The sequence below is a fragment of the Budorcas taxicolor genome, chromosome 14, assembly GCF_023091745.1.
Source record: "Budorcas taxicolor isolate Tak-1 chromosome 14, Takin1.1, whole genome shotgun sequence".
NCBI classification, from domain to species: domain Eukaryota; kingdom Metazoa; phylum Chordata; class Mammalia; order Artiodactyla; family Bovidae; genus Budorcas; species Budorcas taxicolor.
The window spans coordinates 906,749-932,597 of NC_068923.1; the positions used below are offsets into that span (position 1 = coordinate 906,749).

Genomic DNA, 25,849 nt, shown 5'->3' on the forward strand with positions numbered 1-25,849 from the left:
CCATCTCTCTCTGCCTCTATTGTGAACATGTTTGTTTATGGCTTTCTATTTAGAGTGTGGCTTTCATTCATGATCATTGCCCTATGGGTTTAACCTTGTTTTTTCCCTGTTTCATGGAAGCAGCTGAATTTTTTTCCCTGTTTCATTGATCTCTAGCTGTTTAACAAACAGAATAGAAGCTTATCCTGTTTGCAGTTCTAGCCCATCTAAATAAGGTTCTGTTAAAACCTAAACTTTCATATTTCCCTTCACAAGTGATAATCTATGTATATATTAATCTTGGAAGCAAATTTCAAAATATAGCAGTTAATTTAAATGTCTTAGTTTTTCAATAGTGCTCTAAACTACCGGGGATAAATTATTACTCTAGAACATTTTGGAAGAGAAAGTAATCTAGTGGGTGGCCTAGTATTTGTATAGCAGTCAATTAGGGATAAGGAGAGGAACATCTGGGGCTTCTGATGTCATCTGTCATAATCCTTTCCCCATGAGCAGGTCAGTCAGTGACAGAACTGGGATTTGAATCCACATCTGAATGACTCCAGAGCCTGTGCTCTTTGTGTTAGGTCAGAGAGGAATGGGGGATGTTATAATTCTTTTATTCAGGTTGATAATTGTTACATTCTTCAGTCTCTTATTTTCTTCTCCAGCATGTCCTGAAATCAAAGTTTATGAAGCTAATGAAGGCTTCTCAGCAATCCAAGAGAAACAGTAAGTTATTTGAGGACTATCCTCCTGGTGTTGTTCCTTCATTTGAAATGACACATGTACTCTTTCCTGTTTTCACTGTAGTAGAAGCAACATGTGGCATTTTGAGACCGGAGAGTACAACTCTGTCTGAGGACAATAATTCTGATAGTAACGTTGAAGATGTGGTTGAAACATTTCCCAAACCATCACCCTGGTTGGAGGGCATCTGTCATCCTGCCTTCCCATTGCCTGAGCCTGTTTCAAAACTTCTCAAGTCTGTAGAAGGCCTTGGTCGTACCAAGGTAAGTTGTTCTGTTTGTAACTCTTCTTTCTCTGTATTTGTTCACAAGCCAGTCCCCTGATCCTTATGATGACAAAAAGGATCCCACCACAGAAATAGAAGCCCTCAAAGTCACGATATGAAATGATGTGATAATAAGATCCATACATGTGCGTGATTCAGATTTATAAATACTGGCATACTAACTGTGCCATTATGAAAGAAGAGAACCACAAAGCACTGGGGAAAAGCAACTAGATGAATATGAAAATTGGGAGGATAAAGGGGAAGAATTCCTTTTAAAAGGACAAGATGAATATAAGATGGAATGAGGGTGAAGAGGAGACAGATATTATACAAACACAACAGAAATAGTAGGGGTCAGTCAGATCAGGAACTCTATATTATAAATATGCAAGAAATTATTTCAAATTCAACTTAAGAAGAGAAAGTGAGGTCGTAAAAAAACAATGCTCAAACTCTTTTGAATGATGTATAGCTGATTTTTATGAACTAAAAAAAATGTGTTCCTTATTTTTTTTGATGGTTGTTTTTGAGGTTGGTGGTGGTTCTTGTTTTTTTGTTGAATTGAAGTGTAGTCAATTTAAAATACTGTGTAAGTTTCAGGTGTACAGCAATGTGATTTGTTTATACTTGTGCATGTTTGTGTGTATATATATATAAATATAGTTCCCTCTGGAAGTTCATTTAAATTTGAAGTGATTTCTCTTTTTAAAAAAATTCTCACTTTGAAATTAATGAAGCGATGTCTTTTATTTAACCTAGCAAAATTTTCGTTTAGAGATAATTCAAGATAAGTCCTGTTTTAGGCCTTCAGAGATGTATTATGAATTAAGAATTTCTGGCCCTTCTGTTTATTGTGGTTTCTAACTTCAGTTCAGTTCAGTTGCTCAGTTGTGTGTGACGCTAAATACTTAATGTACTTATCTAATTTTTCTTACTGTTTGTTATAACCTTGGTGGGTGTTTTAGATCTTTCTGAAAATAAAGAGGAAGTACATAAGCATTTTATATATTCTTTTTACTAAAATTATAATTTATAATTTTATAAAAGAGATTCTTAATCTCTCTGCATTAAATGAGGAAACCTTCAGCTGCAACAGTCTGAAAGAAGAAACGTAGAAGTATATGTTTTCCTCTGGAGAGATTCTGCTTTCTTTTTTTCTGAATGTCAGCAAATAATGGGTAATTACATACATTAAATGAATGAAATCACAATTTATGATTTTTTTCTTATATAGACTACTTGTTATTATAAAATCATAAGGAAAGAAAAATTACCACCAGAGTTTATAAAATTATCCGTGGAAGATATTTTTTTTCTTTTAAAAATATCTCTAGCAACATGTACGTTTCATGTCATTGTTATTTATTTATTTTTTATTTTAAATGGAGGCTAGTTAATTTACAATATTATAGTGGTTTTGCCATACACTGACATGAATCAGTCATGGATGTACATGTGTTCCCCATCCTGAACTCCCCTCCCACCTCCCTCCCCATCCCATCCCTCTGGGTCATCCCAGTGCACCAGCCCTGAGCACCCTGTCTCATGCATCGAACTTGGACTGGTGATCTGTTTCACATATGATAATATACATGTTTCAACGTTATTCTCTCAAGTCATCCCACCCTTGCCTTCTCCCATAGAGTCCAAAAGACTGTTCTTTACATCTGTGTCTCTTTTGCTGTCTCGTACATAGGGTTATCATTACCATCTTTCTAAATTCCATATGTATGCGTTAGGAAGTCAGGAAACACCTGGAGTAACAGGCATTTTGGCCTTGGAATGTGGAATGAAGCAGGGCAAAGACTAATTGAGGTTTGCCAAGAAAATGCACTGATCGTAACAAACACCCTCTTCCAACAACACAAGAGAAGACTCTACAAAATGGACATCACCAGATGGTCAACACCGAAATCAGACGGATTATATTCTTTGCAGCCAAAGATGGAGAAACTATACAGTCAACAAAAACAAGACCAGGAGCTGACTGTGGCTCAGATCATGAACTCCTTATTGCCAAATTCAGACTCAAATTGAAGAAAGCAGGGAAAACTGCTAGACCACTTAGGTACGACCTAAATCAAATCTCTTATGATTATACAGTGGAAGTGAGAAATAGATTTAAGGGCCTAGATCTGATAGATAAGAGTGCCTGATGAACTATGGAATGATGTTCGTGACATTGTACAGGAGACAGGGATCAAGACCATCCCCATGGAAAAGAAAGGCAAAAAAGCAAAATGGCTGTCTGGGGAGGCCTTACAAATAGCTGTGAAAAGAAGGGAAGAGAAAAGCCAAGGAGAAAAGGAAAGATATAAGCATCTGAATGCAGAGTTCCAGAGAATAGCAAGAACAGATAAGAAGCCTTCTTCAGCGACCAATGCAAAGAAATAGAGGAAAACAACAGAATGGGAAAGACTAGAGATCTCTGCAAGAAAATTAGAGATACCAAGGGAACATTTCCTGAAAAGATGAGCTTGATAAAGGACAGAAATGGTCTGGACCTAACAGAAGCAGAAGATATTAAGAAGAGGTGGCAAGAATACACAGAAGAACTGTACAAAAAAGAGCTTCATGACCCAGATAATCATGATGGTGTGATCACTAACCTAGAGCCAGACACCCTGGAATATGAAGTCAAGTGGGCCTTAGAAAGCATCGCTATGAACAAAGCTAGTGGATGTGATGGAAGTCCAGCTGAGCTGTTTCAAATCCTGAAAGATGATGCTGTGAAAGTGCTGCACTCAATATGCCAGCAAATTTGGAAAACTCAACAGTGGCCACAGGACTGGAAAAGGTCAATTTTCATTTCAATCCCAAAGAAAGGCAATGCCAAAGAATGCTCAAACTACCACACAATTGCACTCATCTCACATGCTAGTAAAGTAAGGCTCAAAATTCTCCATGCCAGGCTTCAGCAATATGTGAACCTTTTAGAAAGGAAGAGGAACCAGAGATCAAATTGCCAATATCCACTGGATCATGGACAAAACAAGAGAGTTCCAGAAAAACATCTATTTCTGCTTTATTGACTATGCCAACGCCTTTGACTGAGTGGATCACAATAAATTGTGGAAAATTCTGAAAGAGATGGGAATACCAGACCACCTGACCTGCCTCTTGAGAAATCTGTATGCAGGTCAGGAAGCAACAGTTAGAACTGGACATGGAACAACAGACTGGATCCAAATAGGAAAAGGAGTACATCAAGGCTGTATATTGTTACCCGGCTTATTTAACTTATATGCAGAGTACATCATGAGAAACGCTGGACTGGAAGAAACACAAGCTGGAATCAAGATTGCCGGGAGAAATATCAATAACCTCAGATATGTAGATGACACCACCCTTATGGCAGAAAGTGAAAAGGAACTAAGAAGCCTCTTGATGAAAGTGAAAGTGGAGAGTGAAAAAGTTGGCCTAAAGCTCAACATTCAGAAAACAGAGATCATGGCATCTGGTCCTGTCACTCCATGGGAAATAGATGGGGAAATAGTGGAAACAGTGTCAGATTTTATTTTTTGGGGCTCCAAAATGACTGCAGATGTTGATTGCAGCCATGAAATTAAGAGACGGTTACTCCTTGGAAGAAAAGTTATGACCAACCTACATAGCATATTCAAAAGCAGAGACATTACTTTGCCAACTACTGTCTGTCTAGTCAAGGCTATGGTTTTTCCAGTGGTCATGTATGGATGTGAGAGTTGGACTGTGAAGAAGGCTGAGCGCCAAAGAATTGATACTTTTGAACTGTGGTGTTGGAGAAGACTCTTGAGAGTCCCTTGGACTGCAAGGAGATCCAACCAGTCCATTCTGAAGGAGATCAGCCCTGGGATTTCTTTGGATGGAATGATGCTAAAGCTGAAATTCCAGTACTTCGGCCACCTCATGCAAAGAGTTGACTCATTGGAAAAGACTCTGATGCTGGGAGGGATTGGGGGCAGGAGGAGAAGGGGACGACCGAGGATGAGATGGCTGGATGGCATCACGGACTCGATGGACGTGAATCTGAGCAAACTCCAGGAGTTGGTGATGGACAGGGAGGCCTGGTGTGCTGCAATTCATGGGGTCGCAAAGAGTCGGACACGACTGAGCGACTGAACTGAACTCTGCTGAACTGATGCATAGTACATCCTCAAAAAGCTAATATCTTGGTTATTCAAATGGATTTATTTCTTAGAAGGACTGAAGGAATACCTCCCAGATAGGTCGTATTGCCATAAAAGTTAGTTCTTATGGAAAAGGACGGGTGCAAAAAACATTGGTATACAGTTTCCTATCACACAATGCAAGTAACTTTGTTTTTCCTTTCCTTGGATCTAACTTTAATACTTTATTGATATTACTGATATATTTTCTGTGTCCTTTAATGCTGCTTTTACTTATTTCTGCATCCTTTATAGACAATTACTTGCCAATGCAAAGAGTTTCTATAAAAAAGAGAAGTTCATTTTTGCTTTTATTTCCAGAATTCTGGGAGGTGGATCATAGATGATCCTGCTGTGATTTATGTCTGAGAGTGTTTTGCCTATGTTCTCCTCTAGGAGTTTTATAGTTTCTGGTCTTACATTTAGATCTTTAATCCATTTTGAGTTTATTTTTGTGTGAGGTGTTAGAAAGTGATCTAGTTTCATTCTTTTACAAGTGGTTGACCAGTTTTCCCAGCACCACTTGTTAAAGAGATTGTCTTTACTCCATTGTATATTCTTGCCTCCTTTGCTGGAAATAAAAGCAAAAATAAACAAATGGGATCTAATTAAAATTAAAAGCTTCTGCACAACAAAGGAAACTATAAGCAAGGTGAAAAGACAGCCTTCTGAATGGGAGAAAATAATAGCAAATGAAGCAACTGACAAACAACTAATCTCAAAAATATACAAGCAACTTATGCAGCTCAATTCCAGAAAAAGGAACGACCCAATCAAAAAATGGGCCAAAGAACTAAATAGACATTTCTCCAAAGAAGACATACGGATGGCTAACAAACACATGAAAAGATGCTCAACATCACTCATTATCAGAGAAATGCAAATCAAAACCACAATGAGGTACCACTTCACACCAGTCAGAATGGCTGCGATCCAAAAATCTGCAAGCAATAAATGCTGGAGAGGGTGTGGAGAAAAGGGAACCCTCCTACACTGTTGGTGGGAATGCAAACTAGTACAGCCACTATGGAGAACAGTGTGGAGATTCCTTTAAAAATTGCAAATAGAACTGCCTTATGACCCAGCAATCCCACTGCTGGGCATACACACCGAGGAAACCAGAATTGAAAGAGACACATGTACCCCAATGTTCATTGCAGCACTGTTTATAATAGCCAGGACATGGAAACAACCTAGATGTCCATCAGCAGATGAATGGATAAGAAAGCTGTGGTACATATACACAATGGAGTCTTACTCAGCCGTTAAAAAGAATATATTTGAATCAGTTCTGATGAGATGGATGAAACTGGAGCCGATTATACAGAGTGAAGTAAGCCAGAAAGAAAAACACCAATACAGTATACTAACACATATATATGGAATTTAGAAAGATGGCAATGACGACCCTGTATGCAAGACAGGAAAAAAGACGCAGCTGTCTATAACGGACTTTTGGACTCAGAGGGAGAGGGAGAGGGGGGGATGATATGGGAGAATGGCATTCTATCATGTATACTATCATGTAAGAATTGAATTGCTAGTCTATGTCTGACACAGGATACAGCATGCTTGGGGCTGGTGCATGGGGATGACCCACAGAGATGTTATGGGGAGGGAGGTGGAAGGGGGGTTCATGTTTGGGAACACATGTAAGAATTAAAGATTTTAAAATTAAAAAAATAAATTAATTAATTAATTAATTAAATTTTAAAAAAGAGAAGTTCAGGTATTGTTTGTATTTTTGAATATTTAATATTGGGCTGAAAAGAATCATTTGTTCTTTTAGGCTTGCAAGGAAAACACCACATGAAAAGAAGAAGATATAGTAAAAAAAAAAAAAAAAAAAAAAAAGGAACTTTCAAAAATACTATCCTTGTCGAAAATACTTTGTCAAAGCAATAGTAGTAAAAAAGAAAACCTTTGTGGTAGAGAAGTTTACTTTGAACACATCATTTAGAAACACTGTTGATAAAGTTATCCTTTTGATAAAAAATCTTTTTTTTTTAAGAAATGTCTGTTTTTGTTCTGATACGGAGATTTATCACCTCTGTACACTTGGTGTGTTTATACATATTTTAAGGACATTGTTTTACAGTATTGTTTACGCGTAGGTCAAAGAACAAATTAATTACATGAATGACCTGGATGACTTAACTCAGTCGTCTGAGACTGATTCTGAGGATGGTGACATGCTTTACACTATGAATTCCACGTTGCAAGTAGAACCTCTCGACGTGGGGTGTAAAGGTAGGACCACAGTGTAAATGTTAGTGGAAAGCCTATCTATGTATAGAGCAGTGATATATGCACACCTTGTCAGTACTGCTCTGGAGCCAGGGATATGCTACAGTGCCGTGCATCTCAGAAGTTTCTTTTGCGTTAAAAGGACATGAAAGTGAGTGTATACTCTGAGTCACAGGCCAATGATCCTCTCACTCCCTGTACCTTCTGTTGACTCTTCTTCTTTCCTATGGCTCCACCCACGGTCAGGTCAGCATCATTTTCCTCCTAGAGTAACTGAAATAATCTCAGGACTTCTTTCCCTGCCACTCCACCTGGCAGAACCTTGGTCTGCACAGCAACTGTAATTATTGCCTATTTTTAAACATTCAGGTCTTATCAGGCTACCTCCTTGCTTCAAGCCCAACTGTTGCCTCTCTTTGCTGCCTGGTTAAAGGTCACAATTGTGTAGTTCCATCTGGTTTTAGTTTTCAACCTTCTTTCTACATGAATTCTAGAATCAGCTTATCAGTTCCCTAAAATGTCTGCTGGTCTTAACATTTTAATTTTCCTTCAGTTCAAAATACTTTGTACTTTCTCTTTTCATTACCTCTTTGATCCAAGGGTTATTTAGATCCATGTGATTTAGTTTCCAAATATTGAGAGTTTTCCAGAGATCTTTCTGTGCTCTTGCTTCTCATGATTTGTTAGTTGCATCCAGAGGGGCCCTGGGGCTAGGGCTGATTATTTCCTGCCTTGGAGGCAAGACCTTGCTGACTACCCTGTTCATTCTACTGTAAGAAGTTTTTCCAGCCTGGCTCATGAGAATCGATAGAATTCCTGGGACTGAGTGAACACCAGTCACAGGTTCCTATAGTCTTTTCAGATGGTTTTTCCCTGGTCTCAGGTGATTTCTCCCAGATGAGCGCTGTTCATTCCTCTGCTGAATGCCCAAGGGGCTCCTCCTCAGATCCCCAAGGTCCTTTTCCTCTCTGTTCCACTCTCTCCTCTCCGCAGTTCTGATCTGTGATCTCTGCCCACTTTGGTTTCACCAGACTATCAGCTTCATCTCCTCCTATCAGGGAGTCTGGCTGACTCAGCTTCCATTCCTTCTCCTCCTGTTGAGGCCTGGAAATTCTCTCAAGGCAGTGAGCTGGGGCGTCCCTTAGGCTAAACTCCTGTGTCTCCAGGATCATTCTCTTTCATTCCCTGAAGTCCTTTGTCATGAAAATAATTGTTTAATGTATTTTGTCGGAGTTGTTTTTGCTCGCTCCACTCAGGAAGGTAAATCAGTAGCTGTTCATTCTGTCTTGGTTAAAACATATGGCAGCTGGAGACTGTCCACAGGTTTGTTCCTCCTACTCTTCTTACTACTTCCTGCTCATCCTTCATTTCTCAGTGTGACATCTCTTCCCCAGGAAAATCTTTCCTGGACCCAGTCTATGTCAAGTTCTGTTATCTGATCATAGAACTCTTTTCTTAGAGTATCTATCTGAGTTCATATTTATTTTATTTGTCTTTGTCTGCTACTAGACTTCAAGCTAAACAAGAGCCAGGGGCATCTGTTTTATTTGCAGAGCTTAGAATAATGTCTTGCACATTATAGACCATTAATACTTGTTCAGCGCATGGATGAGTGAACGTGAAAGGCACAGTCCTTTATACTCAAAAATTACTCACATAATTTTTTGTTTGTTTGTTTCTATCTTTGTTTTCTTCATCATGCAGATTCTGTTAGCTTGTTGAAAATTCAAGATACAATTCTGTCGCATGAAAGATTAGTAGATTTTCATAGAAACCAAAGAAGCCACTGTGAACTACTTAGGGGAGAATTTTACAGAATGAAAAGTAAGGTTCGTGGGCTACAGAAAGAGGTGGCAGAAACCAAAGAAGTGAAATCACAGTTAGAGCATCAGAAAGTGGAGTGGGAATGAGAGCACGACAGCTTGAGGTACTGTACACCTCGCTTTTAAAGAAATATTTGAACTATTGTTTCCTTTAATACTGCAGAGACATAGACGTGTTATAAGGACTAACTTATCCTCTAGGATTTTAAAGAGGAGAAAGTTTTACTAGTATTGTGGAGTGTGAAATTCTTGGAAATAATATAGCAGGTCCTTAACACTGAATGCTTCTAATACCTTAATGTATATTTTTCCAAATCATCATTTTTATGACCATACAGAAGTCTACATAATGGAAACCCCACTAAATATTTACCAAATTGACTTTCAGTTGTTTTTCACTTTCCTGTATTCTATTTAATACTTCAAGGAACACCTTTCCATAAATGCATTTCTACCTTTCTAATTATTTTAAATACATTTTCTTTAATAATATTGTATAATTTGGTCAAAGTATGAGAACTTAAAAAAGGTCTGTGACCTATATTTCTAAACTATTCTTACGAAAGTTTTTATTACTTTACACTCCCACCCATAGATTTATGAAGTAGCCACTTTTCTCAAGAGAAAATGAAAACAAAATTTTATACAGTTTTATTCTTAACCCTCTGTCTGAAAACAGTGACCATTATTAAGTGTTTTTCATTGTATTCCCCCCACGTTTACTATTTTAAACATTGTAAAGAGGGAATGAAAGTTGTTGCAGCAGTGAATAATCTCATGAGTTTCTAAGAAGAGGTTTAAATTTTGCAGATTCACCTTAAAGCAAGAAAAAGAGAATAGAAGAAATGCCAAGATGTTATATGAAAAAATGAGGGAGCATTTAAGAAGAAAAGAAGACCAATATAGTAAAGAAGTTGAAGTGAAACAGCATCTAGAACTCACTCTCCAAGCAGTAGAAATGAAACTGAAGCCTGAGAAATAATCTGAATCAGGTAGAGTAATCTTTGGTGAAAATTTCAAATTTCTAACATGATTTTATCAATATTATTTATAATACCCCCCTTAAAAATGCCATTTATTTAGTGTCATTTTGTTTAGTGTTATAGGAAATTTTAGGTTAATTGTTAAAAACAAAAGAAAAGAAATTCAAAGTTCCCAAAGAAACAAGGCCAGAAATAATAATTGTATGATCCTGACATGCTGGGTGCACTTTTTCGAGCAGAGGGAGGAAGAGGTCACGTCAGTAGCTCACACAATAGATCCTGAGAAAGCACAGGGTTGAGAATGGTGTAGAAACTGGAGATTAAGCTCTCATCCCACCTCAGGTAACCGATCCTTCAGCCTTGACGGACCATTCGTGAGTGAATAGGTCTAGAAGAGAAGGGGCGCTGGGAGGGACCATCCTGCCTAAGTTTACATCAGGTTGCCTCTGGCCTTCAATCTGGCAGGCTGCTGAGTGTTGTGGACCCCCCTCCCTCTGCACCCGTCACCCTCCAGTCCACCTGCCCCATGAACAGCTCAGAGCTGGCTCCAGCTTCCCCAGCTGCATTCTCCCTCACAGCAGAGTCCTCGAGGACAGGTGTTAACTGGCATCCTCGAGAGGTGCAGGAATTTTTTTCCAGCAGTTGGTAGAAACCAGACACTCTTGAAGTTGGTTATCCTTCCTTCTGCAGAGTTCTTGAGTGGCATCTCAGAGCAGAGGAATTTGCTGCTACACCCAATGTTCCTCTCAAACATGGACTGGGTCCCATCCCCGAGGTCCTAGCAGCAGATCTCCCACAACGAAAATCTCTCGGGAAGAGCTCGGGAAAGTAGTATTTGTAATCCAAATCCATTTGTCTAGAGCAGTCAGGTAGTGACATATGATGGCCTCATCCAAGGAGAGGCCTTTAATATTTTCCATAGGAATCGATCTCAAATCTTTTGTGACTCTCTCGGAGGAGCAGGGACCCTGATTGTGGTTTAGGCAAGGAAGACCGTGTGTGGTCCACCATCGACTGCGCTACCAGACCAAGTCCCTCTGCCTTGGAGTGAACGTGTCAGTCACTCCATGCACGTCATCACCTTCAGTGTCTAAATCAGAGTCCGTTCTTGGCTCCACTGTCATTTCTTTAACCAATACTCTGTCAGTGACCTTTTCACATCATTTACTGTTTTTTGTTTTGTAAAATCTGTGACATCAGTTGTAAAAACACTTTTGAACACTTTAAAAAGTTGTTTCTTTAGAACAACTTGTAAAAGTGCCTCCCCCACACCAAGGGGAGAAAAAAAAAAAAAAGAACTCTTGCTACCAATTAAAGATATTCTAGGTTTTGGTAATGATTTCACTTCCTCGAATGATTATTAGGTTAGTTTATCACTTCCGCTGATGGTAAGGAGGAAACTATAGGCAGTTCAGAGAACACATTTTGGATGTCATTATTCTGCTTGTGAGAAAATGAGCACTCTGCTCTGGGAGTGTCTTATTTTACTACAAGGAACTTTTGAAACAGTGATAGATATACCATAATATATATTTAGTGATAGTTATTAAGTGCTTTTCATTGTATTTTCCCCATCCTACTATTTTAAACATTATGGACAGATAATGAAAGTTATTGCAGCAGAAAATAATCTCATAGTTTTCTAAGAGCTTTCTAAATTTTACCTTATTTACCATGAGTGTATGTACCATGAATGAAATAGGAAGCCTATTTTGTATTGATATGTTTGTACTAGAGACATGTGGTTTGATGTAAGAAGACTAGTAGAGTCCAAAGACCTGGCGAAAAGGCTGCAGCTTACTCATATTTTTAACTTTTTCCTTTCAAGAATCATTACAGCTAATGAGTTAATTAATGTTTGTACAACTGCCTAGTAAAGTTGTTAATAGGTGTAATTCTTGTAATTGCCTATTAAAATGTTAGAAGGTAGCATATTCTCAAGGAAAAACTTTTTGTACAAAATGTAGTCTATTTATACAGAGGTAAGGCTCTTACTGTGAAGTAGATGTATAGGAGGTATCGAATGCAGTGTTTATAAATCTAGCAAGTGGTTTTGTTTATTGAATTATAGTTGATTAACAATATTCTGTTAGTTTCGGGTATACAGCACAGTGATTCAGATATATATGTATATATGTGTGTGTATATTATATAAATGGGGCTTCCCTGCTGGCTCAGACTGTAAAGAATCTGCCTGCAATGCAGGAGACGCGGGTTAAATCCTTGGGTTGGGAAGATCCCCTGGAGAATGTGGAGAAGGCAATGGCACCCCACTCCAGTACTCTTGCCTGGAAAATCCCATGGGCGGAGGAGCCTGGTAGGCTGCAGTACGTGGGGTTGCTAAGAGTCAGACACAACCGAGTGACTTCACTTTCACTTTTCACTTTCATGCATTGGATAAGGAAATGGCAACCCACTTCAGTGTTCCTGCCTGGAGAATCCCAGGGATGTGGGAGCCTGGTGGGCTGCAGTCTATGGGGTCTCACAGAGTCGGATACGACTAAAGCGACTTAGCAGCAGCAGCCTGGAGAAGGAAGTGGATACCCACTCCAGTATTCTTGCCTGGAAATTTCCCAGGGGAGCCTGGCAGGCTATAGTCTATGGGGTCGCAGAGTTGGACATGACCGAGTGACTAATACACATACACACTCACACACACACTCACATGTACACACATATACCGTTTCAGATTCTTCTTGCAGAATATTAAGTGTAGTTCCTTACGTTGTACAGTAGATCTCTGTTGGTTATTTTATATCTACTAGTGTGTATATATTAATCCCAACATCCTAATTTATCCCTTCCCCTACCCCGCTTTCCCCTGTGGTCACCATAAGTTTGTTTTCTGTGTCCACGAGTCTCTTTCTGTTGTGTGAATAAGTTCATTTTAGATTCTCCATATAAGCGGTATGATATAATACTTGTCTTTGTCTGACTTACATCACTTAGGGTGATAATGTCTAGGTCCATCCCTGTTGCTTCAAATAACATTATTTCCTTCTTTTTTATGGCTTACTAGTTTTCCATTATATAAATATTCCACATCAGATGCAATTTTTAAGTGTAGTCAGATCTATGAATCTTTTATTTTAAGCCTTCTGGGTTTGTTGTAGTTCAGAAAGAAGCCTTTCCAGTTCTGAGCTTCTTGAAAAGTCTCTTGGGATTTATTTTTGACTTTCGTGGATTCATTGTCTTCCATTAAATGTTTGAACCTTTGGGAATTTCTGCTTGTATAACGTCTGAGGATTGAATTGAACCTTATTTTTCCCTGTTTAAGACACACTTGGTGCAGTCTTTACACTGTATAAACATACAAGTTAGTCTTTCATTTCAGAGGAAATAATGGAATGTCACTTTATTGAGTACTAACTAAAAGTCTCCTTTGTTTCACTTCAGTTCAGTTCAGTTCAGTTCAGTCGCTCAGTCGTGTCCAACTCTTTGCAACCCCATGAATCGCAGCACGCCAGGCCTCCCTGTCCATCATCATCTCCCGGAAATCACTGACTCACGTCCATTGAGTCCGTGATGCCATCCAGCCATCTCATCCTCAGTCGTCCCCTTCTCCTCCTGCCCCCAATCCCTCCCAGCATCAGAGTCTTTTCCAATGAGTGAACTCTTCGAATGAGGTGGCCAAAGTACTGAAGCTTCAGCTTTAGCATCATTCCTTCCAAAGAAATCCCAGGGCTGATCTTCAGAATGGACTGGTTGGATCTCCTTGCAGTCCAAGGGACCCTTAAGAGTCTTCTCCAACACCACAGTTCAAAAGCATCAATCCTTTGGCGCTCAGCTTTCTTCACAGTCCAACTCTCACATCCATACATGACCACAGGAAAAACCATAGCCTTGACTAGACGGACCTTAGTCGGCAAAGTAATGCCTCTGCTTTTGAATATACTATCTAGGTTGGTCATAACTTTTCTTCCAAGGAGTAAGCGTCTTTTAATTTCATGGCTGCACTCATCATCTGCAGTGATTTTGGAGCAAAAAAAAAATAAAGTCCGACACTGTTTCCCCTGTTTCCCCATCTATTTCCCATGAAGTGATGGGACCAGATGCCATGATCTTCATTTTCTGAATGTTGAGCTTTAAGCCAACTTTTTCACTCTCGTCTTTCACTTTCATCAAGAGGCTTTTTAGTTCCTCTTCACTTTCTGCTATAAGGCTGGTGTCATCTGCATATCTGAGGTTATTGATATTTCTCCCAGTGATCTTGATTCCAGCTTGTGTTTCGTCCAGTCCAGCGTTTCTCATGATGTACTCTGCATAGAAGTTAAATAAGCAGGGGGACAATATACAGCCTTGACGTAGTCCTTTTCCTGTTTGGAACCAGTCTGTGGTTCCATGTCCAGTTCTAACTGTTGCTTCCTGACCTGCATACCAATTTCTCAAGAGGCAGGTTAGGCGGTCTGGTATTCCCATCTCTTTCAGAATTTTCCACAGTTTATTGTGATCCACACAGTCAAAGGCTTTGGCATAGTCAATAAAGCAGAAATAGATGTTTTTCTGGAACTCTCTTGCTAGGTTTCTGATAGTTGTGAAGAAGCAAAAGACCTGTTAAGCAAAAACCACATGCTACAGGATGAACTTGCCACACTGAGACTGGAGACAGATGCACTGAAACGTCAGCACTGGGAAAAGGAAGAGAACTATTGTGAGGACATGAAAATTCTCAAAGTAAAGAATGATGATCTTCAAAAGGCAATAAAACTGATTGAGGAAACGTTAACAAAGACTATATCCCACTATCCAGGCCAGCTTAATGCTCTGACAGCTGAGAATAGAATGCTAACCTCTTAGCTGAAGAACGAAAAAGAAAGTAAACAAAGACTAGAAACGGAAGTGAAATCCTACCGTTCTAGACTGGCTGCTGCCTCACAAGATCATGATCAAGGTCAGACATCAAAAAGAGATCTGGAACTTGCCTTCCAGAGAGGAAGAGACAGTGGTTATGCTTGCAGGACAAAATGAAGTCCGATGTGGCTAATCTAAAAGATAACAATGAGACGCTTTCCCAGCAACTATCTGCAGTGGAAAGTATCTTCAAGAAGCTGAAAATCAAGCTGCATCACACGAGAGATGATGTTAGAGAAAAGACTTTGATGTTAGAACATGTCCAGAGAGATCTAAGCCAATCAGAGTGTCAAAAACAGGAAATTGGAAACATGTGTCAGAACGAACACGGCAAAGTGAATACATACCTTGGAAAGCAGAAATCCTTAGAGGAGAGATTATCTCAACTCCAGAGTGAAAACGTGTTGCTCCGACAGCAACTGGGTAATGCACAAAACAGAGCCGACCGTAAAGAGAAGATGTCATTAGCATCCAAGACCAGCTTCAGCAGATCGTGAGAAAACTTCAGGCCGAATGTGAGAAACAAGATCTGATGCTGGAGGAAAGAAACAAACAGTTAATCAAGGAGTGTAATCGTTTAAAAGAGAGAATGTATTGGTACGAAAATGAGAAAGCAGAAGGAGAAGTGAGTATCGAGAAGGAGAAATAATTCTCAGAATTCCTGTAAGAAAGTTCAAAGTGATTCTTGATTCTGGCTAAATGTTGAATCTAGTTGGGTATAAAAAATACACAGGCTGTGAATCAATGGTCTCTAAACCAGCATAAAAGCATACCTTGTATCCAGCAAATAAAAATTAGACCGAAGAAATGCTTTACTTTGAGTAGGGACATCGTGTTGTTTATGAAATGTTAAGAGATTTAGTTCTAAATTTTTAACATAGACAGGTACTAATAATTTACTCTTTATTAAGGTAATAATTTTAATCTTTATGTTACCACATTTCAGTATCATGACAAAGCAGATAAATGAAATGCTCAAACCTGAAATGAATACTTTGAAATGAAACTTCACTTACCTGGATTATCTTGATAGTCACTTCCAGGTTTCCCAGAGGCTGTATTTTATATATCAAACTTTGGCTTCAGTAGCCTGTCATAGCTTTTTGTTATATTTTTTGGTACAATTTTATTTTTGTTCATGTCAATTTGAGTTAATATGGGAAACATTTTAGCCTTGAATCATTTATTCTTAAAGCCTCTCAACTCTTCAAATGCATCTACTTATCATGAAATCATAATTTGGGACTCAGGTGGTGAGCTTTAGCAAAACTATTCTTGATTTAATCTTCCCACTGCTATTTATGCTTTACTTAACATTTTTACAAACAATTTGCTCATAATTCTCATTTTAAGTATCAATCAGTATCATTTGAATACAAGCTTGTCCTCTAAAAATGAAGGATGGCAGGATTCGTGAGCAGCAGAAATGGAGTGAGTCAGGGAGAGGGTTGTAGGAGCTGCAATGTAGAGGCAGGTAGAGGCCAAGTTATTGAGGCTCCTTGAAGGCCATAGGAGCAACCTCATTTTTTAAATTGCATTTTTCCTTTCTATTGGAATATGGTTGATTTACAATTTTGTGTTAGTTTCAGTTGTACAGCAAGTTGATTCAGTTATTCGTATACTATATCCATTATTTTTCTGTTCCTTTTCCCAGGTAGGTGACTACAGAATATTGAATAGAGCTGTTAGCCAAGGGCAAAGGTGGGGAAGAGGAATAAATTAGGAGTTTGGGATTAATATAGGCACACTACTAGATATAAAATAGATAAGCCACAAGGGAATGGCCTCATTTTTCTGCTGAGGTAGGAATCTATTGGAAAGATCTGAGCCCTGGTTGGAATATGTGAAGATCTCTGAGTTAATCAAAACTTCTAATAAAAAAGGAAAGGAAAATGTTTCCACATTGTTTCCACAGTGTGGAATTTTCCATCACTTTTCCCACCTACACACTCATTTCTTTCTGGACGTGAGGTGATGAAGCTCTGCAGATTTATTGGGAGGGGCAGAGCATGGACAGTGGGGCCGCATCCTTTGTCTGAGTAACTTAATATCAGGAAGGCTGGAGGGTGGCCCCTTCCGTGTCTGTAACCAGATTCAGTGAGGAGGAAAGAGAAGGTGAGTTGCTGTCTGTGGTGATAGTTTTCAAAGTCCATGTGTTGGAGTTATCTATTATTAACATAACATAATAGTAAAGTGATTTAATAAACTCAATGACAGAGCATCTTACTAGGCAGTTGTGAGACAACTTCAACAAGAACTGGATGATGCTGTAAAAAAGCAGTCTATGTCGGAGGCTTCACTGAAAGTCATGTCATGTTATTGTGCTAAGTTAGAAGCTGAGGCACAGGATCTGAAGAACAATTGTAAACTACTACAGCTACGTCAACTCACAAGTCAGGTATGTATGAAATTTAACGTGTTAACAGTTAATATGTAGGATAAAGGGTTTTAGGACACTCGTCTCCATGGTCAGCTTTCTTCTGTATTTTTGTTACAAGTAACTTACTGCAATTTTCTTATCTTTATAATGCACTCGTTTCTTAAACTCTGACTTTCATCCCACCATTTGCATTACATTATTTTTTTCTTATATTATTTACCCTTAGGAAAGTTGAGAATTGTGTCTCATTATTCACACAAGTTGAGAGCCTTTTTTTTTTTTCTTTGAAACAATGCTTTTTAAAGTGATAGCTGTATTACCATGATGAGGCAAGCCAGGTTAAAATCAGAGGATAATATTAGTTTAATGGAACGTTCAGAAAATTATCATTTCTCATCTTGCCTTTTGTGAAGGGCTGTAGAGTTCTGTATATATTTATTTCATGGATTTCAGAATAACTTGTGCAGAAAGGATATTATACAAACCAGTTGAAGTTTACGCATTGCCTTCTTTCCTTTTCATTTTAAGGATATTGTAAAATCATGGAGGTACTCAGATGGTGTAGAATACGTACATCCAAACTAGAGCATTAAGAAGATTATCTGGATCCTGCCATTGGATTTTTTTAAAGCTATTGAGATATAATTGACATATCATAGAATTCACCCACTCAACATGTGTAGTTCAGTATCTCTTAGTCTAGAGAGGTGTAACCGGTGACTACAGTCAATTTTAGAGCATTTCCATTATCCCCTAAAAGAAACCCTGCATCCCTTAGCCACCACCCGTGGCCTCCCATCTCCCTCAGCCCCAGGAAACCCCGTCTAAGATCTGTCTCTCTAGACAAGCCTGTCCTCGGTATTTTATATAAATGGAATCATGCAGTATGCTCCTTTGGGATTAGCTCTGCTCATTTGACCTCGTGTTTTCACAGTTCATCCGTGTGATAACAAGTATCAGTTCTTCCATTTCTGTTGGTTGTCAACAGTAAGCTAAGCCATGTATCCACCATCACTTGATGGACCTCTGGGTTGTTTCCGCTTTTGGACTATTAATAATGCTGTTGTGAATATTGATTTCCATGATTCTGTGTGCACATGTTTTTATTTCCCTGTGGTTGGATCTTATCTTCAAAGTTAGCTGGCAGATTTCACCTTTTCTTGGCCCTTGCTCAGACTGTCCTTTCTGTCTTTACAGTTTCTTTTCCTCTTGGGTAGTCCTTCATTATTTCAGACCTGGCGCCCAGTCTCTCCTCCTTCATGGAGCTTTCATGACTGTCCAGCTCTTTGCGCCTTTTCACATCAGCGCTTGTTACCTAGTCTCTGAGGAACAGTTTAGTCCCTAATTTTACACTATTGACATTTCTTCCATGAGGGGGAATATTGGCTAAGTATACATTGGTGTAACAGGGAATACTTATTGATATGCACAGCACTTGTCTTGCGTAAATGGACAATAACAAAGGATTACAAGAATGAGGCATTTTTTGTTGTTGCTGTTCAGAAAAATGTGTGGATCATCTCTGTAAACTACTAGGAAATGGGATTTCTTTAACTTTTCAAATAATTTCCTTTGGAATGCAATTCAAATTAGCAAAAAGTCTTTGTACATCAGAAAAAGGCTTATGGGATTAGAATCCATATTTACAAGATGTATTAATTAGAGTCTTATTCTCACAGTCTTCTTTTTGGAGGGACTTATTAACTTAGCCCTAGATAACTCAATACAATATCCCTCAAACTTCTTTAAAATCCTGGGACATTAAGATGGGGGGAGAAGTAAGAGACATTCTACTAAGAGGTGACTTGTAGTCATTTTATGAGGAAAAATAGAAAAATATTATTGTAGAACAATAAAAGAGTGTAAAATCAAGTGCAATTGTTGTGTGACAAAGATGACAGTGAAGAATATATTTTGTAACTCTTAGTGGTTTGAACTTCTTTCTTGATTCTCTGAGTAATCCCCAGTCCTACAGTCTACAATACAGATAACATCATATTTATTTGATCCTGGGTTTGAGTTAGGCTGTGCTCAGTCCACTTTCTTCATTAGCAAACAGTACCATTTTATTCTTGAAGACTGATGATTTTCTAGCAGAGCTGGAAACTGCATTTTCAAAATGTCTGCACCTGGATGCAAAAAAATCAAGTTTTTCAACAGGAGTTGTTATCTATGAAACGAATGCAAAAGAAATGCAAAAAACTAGAGAGAAGAAAAAGAAGGTGGAGCAAGAAGCAGTGACCCTCAGAAGTCATATAGAAATGAATAAGGCAGAACACAGTCAAGTAGAGCAGTATCAACAGGAGACTGAAGAAAGAGCGAGACAGGATCTCGTAGAGAAATGAAAGGAAGGCAACCTATTTTTGCAGGTTAATTTGCTAATCTGTCATGTGGTTGAATTCACTTTTGCTGTACATTACATTTGGGATCTATACAGCTTATGTGTTTCCTCTACCTCCCTTAGAGCAGGTAGTTTTGTAGATTTCTGGAAGGAAGGGGGTACTTGTTTTCCCTTTAAATATTTCAGTTTCCATCACAGTTATCACTAAATTGACCTTTCAGAATGATTCTCACTAGAGAATTCTTTTACTTATAAGACCAATTGGTAAAAAACAAGACCATTAGGAAGAAAAGAAAGCATTGTGGTTTAAAACTGGTACCATCCTCTTGAATTATTGTTAAGTCATCTTGTTCAATTTTTAAAATTTTAAGTTGATCCTTTTATTCTTTGAATTATCAGATTATATAAGTATTAATATAACAGTGATTCCAGTTAAATTTTATAATTCAGATTTAATTCACTTCACATTAATGATAATTGTTTTAAAGTTCCTCTCTCTTTTTTTTTTTTTACCTTTGAAACCACTTGCTGAATCACTGACTCAAATTTTCCACGTTAATGATTATTTTAAAAATGTTATCTTTTTCAATTTGCCTTAGACACAAGCTGAATTTCAACAGATGGAACTCATAATTAAAGACTTGGAATCTGAACTATCCAAAATGTAAAGTTTTCAGGAAGATTCTAATAAAGCAGAGTTGGAAGAATATAAGCAACTCTCCCTAGTATGTGAAGTTATAGTCATTGGAAGATAAACTAGACAAGTAAGTCAAAACACAATATCACAGAAACTAAATTTAGTTCATTAATTTGTCTCTAAAGCCTAATTTTTATAGAGAGGGGTACATGAGATTAGTAGGAAGTGAAAGTTAACTAAATGGTCACTGCTAAGGGGGCACCTTAAGACAAACTATTAGTACCATATCAAGTTGTTCCACACTATGTAAGGGCATACTTATGAAATAGGGGGAAATTAACACATGGGTTAAAGGCAGGATAAATCACAAAGTGGCTAAAAGTAATATAGTGACCTGACTTTGGGGTCTGGAGAATGGAAAGGGCAGATCCCACCTGCAGTGCCTAGTCCAGGTTTCCCCACTCTCTGAAAGCAGAGCACTCCTAGGAAGCCTTTCATAAGCCAAAGCATCATAAAGCCAAGAAGCAGGTACCTGAGGACACATTCTGCTGGTCAATACATAAAATAAATGTGCACAAGTGAAGTACAGGTGCTCCCAGACAGGGTTCAGGGCTGGGGCAACTTGATGCTGAGATGTGGGGTGTGGCTTCCAGGGAAGGAGCTCAGTGGGGCCAGTCTCCCTGCTTGGGGAGCGCGATGCCTCTCACTGAAAAACGTACACTGAACACTGTTTGAGTTTTGGCTTTTTAAATGAGACCAGAAATTGTCCTCAGATTTTTTTTTTCCCTCAATCATCAAAAACAGATACTGACACAGGCCCTTCATAGAAGTGAAGTAACATAAAGTGAACTTTAGAAAAGCAGTGGACACTTCTAATTGATCCTGGGGCTGTTTTAGCTCTTTTCAGCCTCATCCTTTGACTTTCTCATCCTCTCTTGAGATTATGGCTCTAGGTGATGCCTCAGAGCCAAAAGCTTTATTTCTCCGAGGTCATGAGTGAAACGTGTATACAAGAGTGGTGAAAGCAAATGCTTCAAAGTGGCTTTGTGGGATGGGGTTTCTTCTTCCCTGAACTGTTTCCTGGAGGCAGGTGTGTCCCAGAGGGCAGCAGGTTGTCACTGTGAGGCCACCTCCCTTTCTCTCTGATGCCCTTTCTCTCCTCTCCCAACTGTGACTTGTTACTTGAGGAGCCCTAGACGCATGTGTACTTCTTTAGAGCTAGGTTACAACTATCATTGTTTACAGGAGGTCTGCTCTGTGTTTTCAGTGTTCAAACGGTATATTGGGAATTCCATTTACTATATGGCGACTTTAAAAATGCAGATAATTTAGGGAAACATGAGTAAAGTTGGTGTTTTCCATCTTCCCCAGGACTCATGAGAGGCTGGCAGTGATCAGCACCAAACTTGAGGTGAAGAAACTTGAGGCAGAACAGATCTTTACTCAGCCCTCTTAGCAGGAGGCCAGTCCTGGAGCCCACGTGTGTTGGAAATTTCAATAATCCTTTAGTGCCCAACGGAAATCTTACTCCAAGAACAAACGTAGGGTTTTCTACCTCAATTTCACGCCCTTTGAATAACAGCATGGAGACTTACTTGACCGAGGTTAGTTCTATTATCTTTTGTTCATTGGGTTTCAGATTTCTGATATGAATGATCCTTGTTTTTAATTTGGTGAACTTCTGAGGTGTTTATTTGACTTATGCACACTAAGTAAAAGCTGTCATTAACCGTGCTAATCAAGGAGACATTTAATGACTTTTTTGTCCTAGATCTCTTGTTTTTAAGAGATACTTTTTTTAATTGAGAAATTGTTTTTATTAACATTTTTATTCTGAAATGAAACATGCTCAGTGTAATGAAAATTTAAACAGTAATGAAACATAGCAAATGAAAGTCTACTCGACCAAGTATTCTTTAGGGAAAACTAGTGTTTTCAGTTAGATCCTTATCTTTCCAATCTTTATATATATTATATAGGCAAAAAAATTACAATTCTGCAACTGATTTTCAACATTCAGAATGGAAGGCCGGGCTTTCAATACCTGTTCATATAAACTTACTTCACTTTTTCATTTTTTTTTTTGATTTTTATTTTTACTTTATTTTACTTCACAATACTGTATTGGTTTTGCCATACATTGACATGAATCCACCACGGGTGTACATGCGTTCCCAAACATGAACCCCCCTCCCACCTCCCTCCCCTTAACATCCCTCTGGGTCATCCCCGTGCACCAGCCCCAAGCATCCTGTATCCTGCATCAGACATAGACTGGCGATTCGTTTCTTAAATGATAGTATACATGTTTCAATGCCATTCTCCCAAATCATCCTACCCTCTCCCTCTCCCTTTGAGTCCAAAAGTCCGCTATACACATCTGTGTCTCTTTTGCTGTCTTGCATACAGGGTCATCATTGCCATCTTTCTAAATTCCATATATATATGTGTTAGTATACTGTATTGGTGTTTTTCTTTCTGGCTTACTTCACTCTGTTTAATCAGCTCCAGTTTCATCCACCTCATTAGAACTGATTCAAATGTATTCTTTTTAATGGCTGAGTAATACTCCATTGTGTATATGTACCACAGCTTTCTTATCCATTTATCTGTTGATGGACATCTAGGTCTTTTCCATGTCCTGGCTATTATAAACAGTGCTGCAATGAACATTGGGGTACATGTGTCTCCTTCTATTCTGGTTTCCTCGGTGTGTATGCCCAGCATTGGGATTGCTGGGTCATAAGGCAGTTCTATTTGCAATTTTTTAAGGAATCTCCACACTGTTCTCCATAGTGGCTGTACTAGTTTGCATTCCCACCAACAGTGTAAGAGGGTTCCCTTTTCTCCACACCGTCTCCAGCATTTATTGCTTGCAGATTTTTGGATCGCAGCCATTCTGACTGGTGTGAAGTGGTACCTCATTGTGGTTTTGATTTGCATTTCTCTGATAATGAGTGATGTTGACCATCTTTTCATGTGTTTGTTAGCCATCCGTATGTCCTCTTTGGAGAAATGTCTATTTAGTTCTTTGGCCCATTTTTTGATTGGGTCGTTTATTTTTCTGGAATTGAGTTCCATAAGTTGCTTGTATATTTTTGAGATTAGTTGTTTGTCAGTTGCTTCATTTGCTATTATTTTCTCCCATTCAGAAGGCTGTCTTTTCACCTTGCTTATATTTTCCTTTGTTGTGCAGAAGCTTTTAATTTTAATTAGATCCCATTTGTTTATTTTTGCTTTTATTTCCAGAATTCTGGGAGGTGGATCATAGAGGATCCTGCTGTGATTTATGTCGGAGAGTGTTTTGCCTATGTTCTCCTCTAGGAGTTTTATAGTTTCTGGTCTTACATTTAGATCTTTAATCCACTTTGAGTTTATTTTTGTGTGCGGTGTTAGAAAGTGATCTAGTTTCATTCTTTCACAAGTGGTTGACCAGTTTTCCCAGCACCACTTGTTAAAGAGATTGTCTTTACTCCATTTTACATTCTTGCCTCCTTTGTCAAAGATAAGGTGTCCATAGGTGCGTGGATTTATCTCTGGGCTATCTATTTTGTTCCATTGATCTATATTTCTGTCTTTGTGCCAGTACCATACTGTCTTGATGACTGTGGCTTTGTAGTAGAGCCTGAAATCTGGCAAGTTGATTCTTCCAGTTCCATTCTTCTTTGTCAGAATTGCTTTGGCTATTCAAGGTTTTTTGTATTTCCATACAAATCTTGAAATTATTTATTCTAGTTCTGTGAAAAATATCGCTGGTAGCTTGATAGGGATTGCATTGAATTTGTAGATTGCTTTGGGTAGTATACTCATTTTCACTATATTGATTCCTCTGATCCATGAACATGGTATATTTCTCCATCTATTAGTGTCCTCTTTGATTTCTTTCATCAGTGTTTTATAGTTTTCTATATATAGGTCTTTAGTTTCTTTAGGTAGATATATTCCCAAGTATTTTATTCTTTTCATTGCAATGGTGAATGGAATTGTTTCCTTAATTTCTCTTTCTATTTTCTCATTATTAGTGTATAGGAGTGCAAGGGATTTCTGTGTGTTGATTTTATATCCTGCAACTTTACTATATTCATTGATTAGTTCTGGTGGAGTCTTTAGGGTTTTCTATGTAGAGGATCATGTCATCTGCAAACAGTGAAAGTTTTACTTCTTCTTTTCCAATTTGGATTCCTTTTATTTCTTTTTCTGCTCCGATTGCTGTGGCCAAAACTTCCAGAACTATGTTGAATAGTACTGGTGAAAGTGGGCACCCTTGTCTTGTTCCTGACTTCAGGGGAAATGCTTTCAATTTTTCACCATTGAGGATAATGTTTGCTGTGGGTTTGTCATATATAGCTTTTATTATGTTGAGGTATGTTCCTTCTATTCCTGCTTTCTGGAGAGTTTTTATCATAAATGGATGTTGAATTTTGTCAAAGGCCTTCTCTGCATCTATTGAGATAATCATATGGCTTTTATTTTTCAATTTGTTAATGTGGTGAATTACATTGATTGATTGTGGATATTGGAGAATCCTTGCATCCCTGGGATAAAGCCCACTTGGTCATGGTGTATGATCTTTTAAATGTGATGTTGGATTCTGATTGCTAGAATTTTATTGAGGATTTTTGCATCCATGTTCATTAGTGATATTGGCCTGTAGTTTTCTTTTTTTGTAGCATCTTTGTCAGGTTTTGGTATTAGGGTGATGGTGGCCTCATAGAATGAGTTTGGAAGTTTACCTTCCTCTGCAATTTTCTGGAAGAGTTTGAGTAGGATAGGTGTTAGTTCTTCTCGAAATTTATGGTAGAATTCAGCTGTGAAGCCATCTGGACCTGGGCTTTTGTTTGCTGGAAGATTTCTGATTACAGTTTCAATTTCTGTGCTTGTGATGCGTCTGTTAAGATTTTCTATTTCTTCCTGGTTCAGTTTTGGAAAGTTGTACTTTTCTAAGAATTTGTCCATTTCTTCCACGTTGTCCATTTTATTGGCATGTAATTACTGATAGTAGTCTCTTATGATCCTTTGTATTTCTGTGTTGTCTGTTGTGATCTCTCCATTTTCATTTCTAATTTTATTGATTTGATTTTTCTCTCTTTGTTTCTTGATGAGTCTGGCTAATGGTTTGTCAATTTTATTTATCCTTTCAAAGAACCAGCTTTTGGCTTTGTTGATTTTTGCTATGGTCTCTTTTGTTTCTTTTGCATTTATTTTTGCCCTAAATTTTTAAGATTTCTTTCCTTCTACTAACTCTGGGGTTCTCCATTTCTTCCTATTCTAGTTGCTTTAGGTGTAGAGTTAGGTTATTTATTTGACTTTTTTCTTGTTTCTTGAGGTATGCCTATATTGCCATGAACTTTGCTCTTAGCACTGCTTTTATAGTGTCCCACAGGTTTTGGGTTGTTGTGTTTTCATTTTCATTCATTTCTATGCATATTTTGATTTCTTTTT

General features: G+C 38.3%; 1 protein-coding gene across 1 annotated transcript in view; it reads left to right on the forward strand.

Moving 5' to 3' along the window:
• LOC128059613 (ankyrin repeat domain-containing protein 26-like) overlaps positions 1 to 19,774 on the forward strand; it is a 50,724-nt gene extending 30,950 nt beyond the window's left edge. The window contains 11 exon segments of the mRNA XM_052652024.1: positions 651 to 711; positions 793 to 992; positions 7,260 to 7,395; positions 9,097 to 9,319; positions 10,026 to 10,184; positions 10,186 to 10,207; positions 14,720 to 15,137; positions 15,140 to 15,505; positions 15,508 to 15,674; positions 17,280 to 17,447; positions 19,508 to 19,774. Of these exon segments, the coding sequence (XP_052507984.1) occupies positions 651 to 711; positions 793 to 992; positions 7,260 to 7,395; positions 9,097 to 9,319; positions 10,026 to 10,184; positions 10,186 to 10,207; positions 14,720 to 15,137; positions 15,140 to 15,505; positions 15,508 to 15,674; positions 17,280 to 17,447; positions 19,508 to 19,774 (2,187 nt within the window).
• The last annotated feature ends 6,075 nt before the right edge of the window (positions 19,775 to 25,849 follow it).